The 2746-nt window shown below is 34.2% G+C and overlaps 1 protein-coding gene across 1 annotated transcript in view; it reads right to left on the bottom strand.

Annotated features, from left to right (window-relative positions):
• Positions 1-239: 239 nt before the first annotated feature.
• Positions 240-2746, bottom strand: part of LOC112905879 (zinc finger protein OZF-like) — a 7992-nt gene continuing 5485 nt past the window's right edge. Inside the window, exon 2 of the mRNA XM_025979177.1 lies at positions 240-1473. Within this exon, the coding sequence (XP_025834962.1) occupies positions 705-1473 (769 nt within the window). The 3' untranslated portion in view covers positions 240-704. The remainder of the gene's footprint in view (positions 1474-2746) is intronic.

Below are 2746 nucleotides of genomic sequence, written 5' to 3'. Positions count from 1 at the left end.
GAAAGAATAGGAGAACAGAGGACTCTATAGAAGTCAAGAAATAGGCGAGATAAGTTAGTAGAACACCTTCTCAGGCATGAAGGTCTAGTTAGAGGCATATTAGTGGCAGAAACGGGAGTTCGGAGGGGCAGAGGTGGATCTAGATTACATTACTGTTCGCAGATAGTTAGGGATGTGGGCTGTTCTAGTTTTAGGGAAATGCGAAGTTTAGCTCAGGATAGGAAAGAGTGGAGGTGCATATCCAACCAGTCTTAGGACTGACAACTTTATGATGATGGATCTGTGCTGTCCAGTTTTGAAATAATTAGATAATTATAACGTAATTACGTAATATAGTAAGCGTTACATCCTCAACCGCAGCTCTACACGAGGATGATGGTTCTTATAAAGTGAAAGTTAATTTAGAGAAACTATCCTTAGAAAATAAAGAACACAAATAATAAAATGTAGAAATTTTATAATGATATTTCTTAACAATATTCGGTTACAATTTATTGTAAACATTTTACATTATTCGATACAAAGCCTGCTGTACCAACTTTTAAAACAGGTTAATTCTAAACCAATACCTGCGTAGAATAGTGCAATTGAGATATAATAAATTTAATAATGTGCTGGTTGACTAGTAACACTAGTATATTTGCAAAAATCTGCTTTTCTATTAAGTCTAAATAATCATTTGGAAATGCTACATGTTTTATTTGTTAGAACTCTGTAGGTTCTTCTTTAAGGGTAAATGCCTTAGTGTTTTCATGGACTTCTGGAAAAGGTACGATGAAATTTTTGACATTTTCAAAATACTCATCCTTGGGTTCTTCTTTAGGTATAATAATTTCACTAAATTCGATAGGTTCCTTTTCATAAAAAACAGGTACTCTAATTTCACTTAATTCGATAGGTTTTTGCTCATAACCAACAAATGGTTCATAAGCAGTGGTAAACCTTCCTTCTTCCTCCTTTTTTGCAACAGGCTCGGCAGGTTTTATTGTTAACGGCTCACCGATGTTAGTTAAACGTTTGCTAATCTTCTGATAACTTTTTGTTACTTTCTGATATTTGAGTTTAATCATTTCAGTCAGTTCGACAGATCCCTTGTCTTCGTCTACAGCATTAGTAGTTCCATTTATATGATCACATTTGAATGATTCACTGTCTATGTGGGTTCGCATGTGTTTATATAAATAGCTCTTCAGAGAAAAGCATTTTTCGCAGATACTGCATTTGTAGGGCTTATCGACTGAATGGGTTTTCATGTGATCATGTAAATGTATCTTTTGTGTGAAGCTTTTTTTGCAGGTTTCGCATTTGAACCGCCTTATGCCTAAATGGGTTTGCATGTGATTATTTAAAGTGTTTTTGTGAGTGAAGCATGTTTCGCAAATACTGCATTTGAACGGTTTCTCACTCGAATGGGTTTTCATGTGAACATTTAAATAAACTTTTCGTGTGAAGCTTTTCCTGCAGATTTCACATTTGNATCAATAAATAATGCACACTAAAGGCATATCGTTTTTCTCGTTCTTACAAATGGAAGATATCCTGTCTTTATTCTCTAGACACGCCTCCTCCACAGCTGCTGCGAGGCCTGCACCTACGTTTCATAAGAATCAATCAAATAGAATGAGACGGTTGAAAACGTGCTTCACTTGTTGTCGTACCTACATTAAATGAGCAAATTTACAGGATCGGCTTAAGGTAGTAGTCGCGCTACAGTATGGTGAAAAAGTTATTGTAAGATCTAAGATAATTCAATGCAATAATATTTCTATAATTTCGATTGTACATGAAAACAGATTGAATGAGTCTACTAAAATTCTGCCATTGTCTTTTTTATAAGAAAATCCAACGGAGATGTTTTCTCTACTTGTTTCTTTCTTTCTTTGAAAATAATTAATAACATTCCAAACAAGTTTTCTACTCTGAGAATTTAAAACTTCTCGGACCATTTCGTTGAAAGTTAACAATAAAAATAACAATAAAAACAACAATAACACCAACAAAAACAAAGACAACAATAGTTACAAGGAAAAAATAACTTAAACGATATACGTAGAGAGATGACTATTCGCACAAATACACCAACTAAATTAAGCCGACCCTGTAAATTTGCCCATTTTATGTTGGTACAAATGACAAGACAAGCATGTTGTCGATCGTTATACAAAAATAACAATAACAACAATAACAACAACAATAACACCAACAAAAACAACGACAACAATAGTTACAATGAAAAAATAACTTAAACCATATACGTAGAGAGATGACTATTCGCACAAATACACCAACTAAATTAAGCCGACCCTGTAAATTTGCCCATTTTATGTAGGTACGAATGACAAGACAAGCATGTTGTCGATCGTCATACAAAAATAACAATAAAAACAATAACAACAATAACACCAACAAAAACAACGACAACAATAGTTACAATGAAAAAATAACTTCAACGATATACGTAGAGAGATGACTATTCGCACAAATACACCAACTAAATTAAGCCGACCCTGTAAATTTGCCCATTTTATGTAGGTACAAATGACAAGACAAGCATGTTGTCGATCGTCTCATTTTATTCGATTGATTCTTATGAAACGTAGGTGCAGGTCTCGACGCAGCTGTGGAGGAGGCGTGTTTAGAGAGTAAAGACAGGATATCTTCCGTTTGTAAGAACGAGAAAAACGATATGCCTTTAGTGTGCATTATTTATTGGGGACTTTGCCTTCTTATTTCGACTATACTATAT

The sequence above is a fragment of the Agrilus planipennis genome, unplaced genomic scaffold (genome assembly GCF_000699045.2).
Source record: "Agrilus planipennis isolate EAB-ADULT unplaced genomic scaffold, Apla_2.0 scaffold829, whole genome shotgun sequence".
Lineage (NCBI taxonomy): Eukaryota > Metazoa > Arthropoda > Insecta > Coleoptera > Buprestidae > Agrilus > Agrilus planipennis.
Note: the sequence above shows the minus strand (reverse complement) of the source record. Positions and strands in the feature narration are given on the sequence as shown.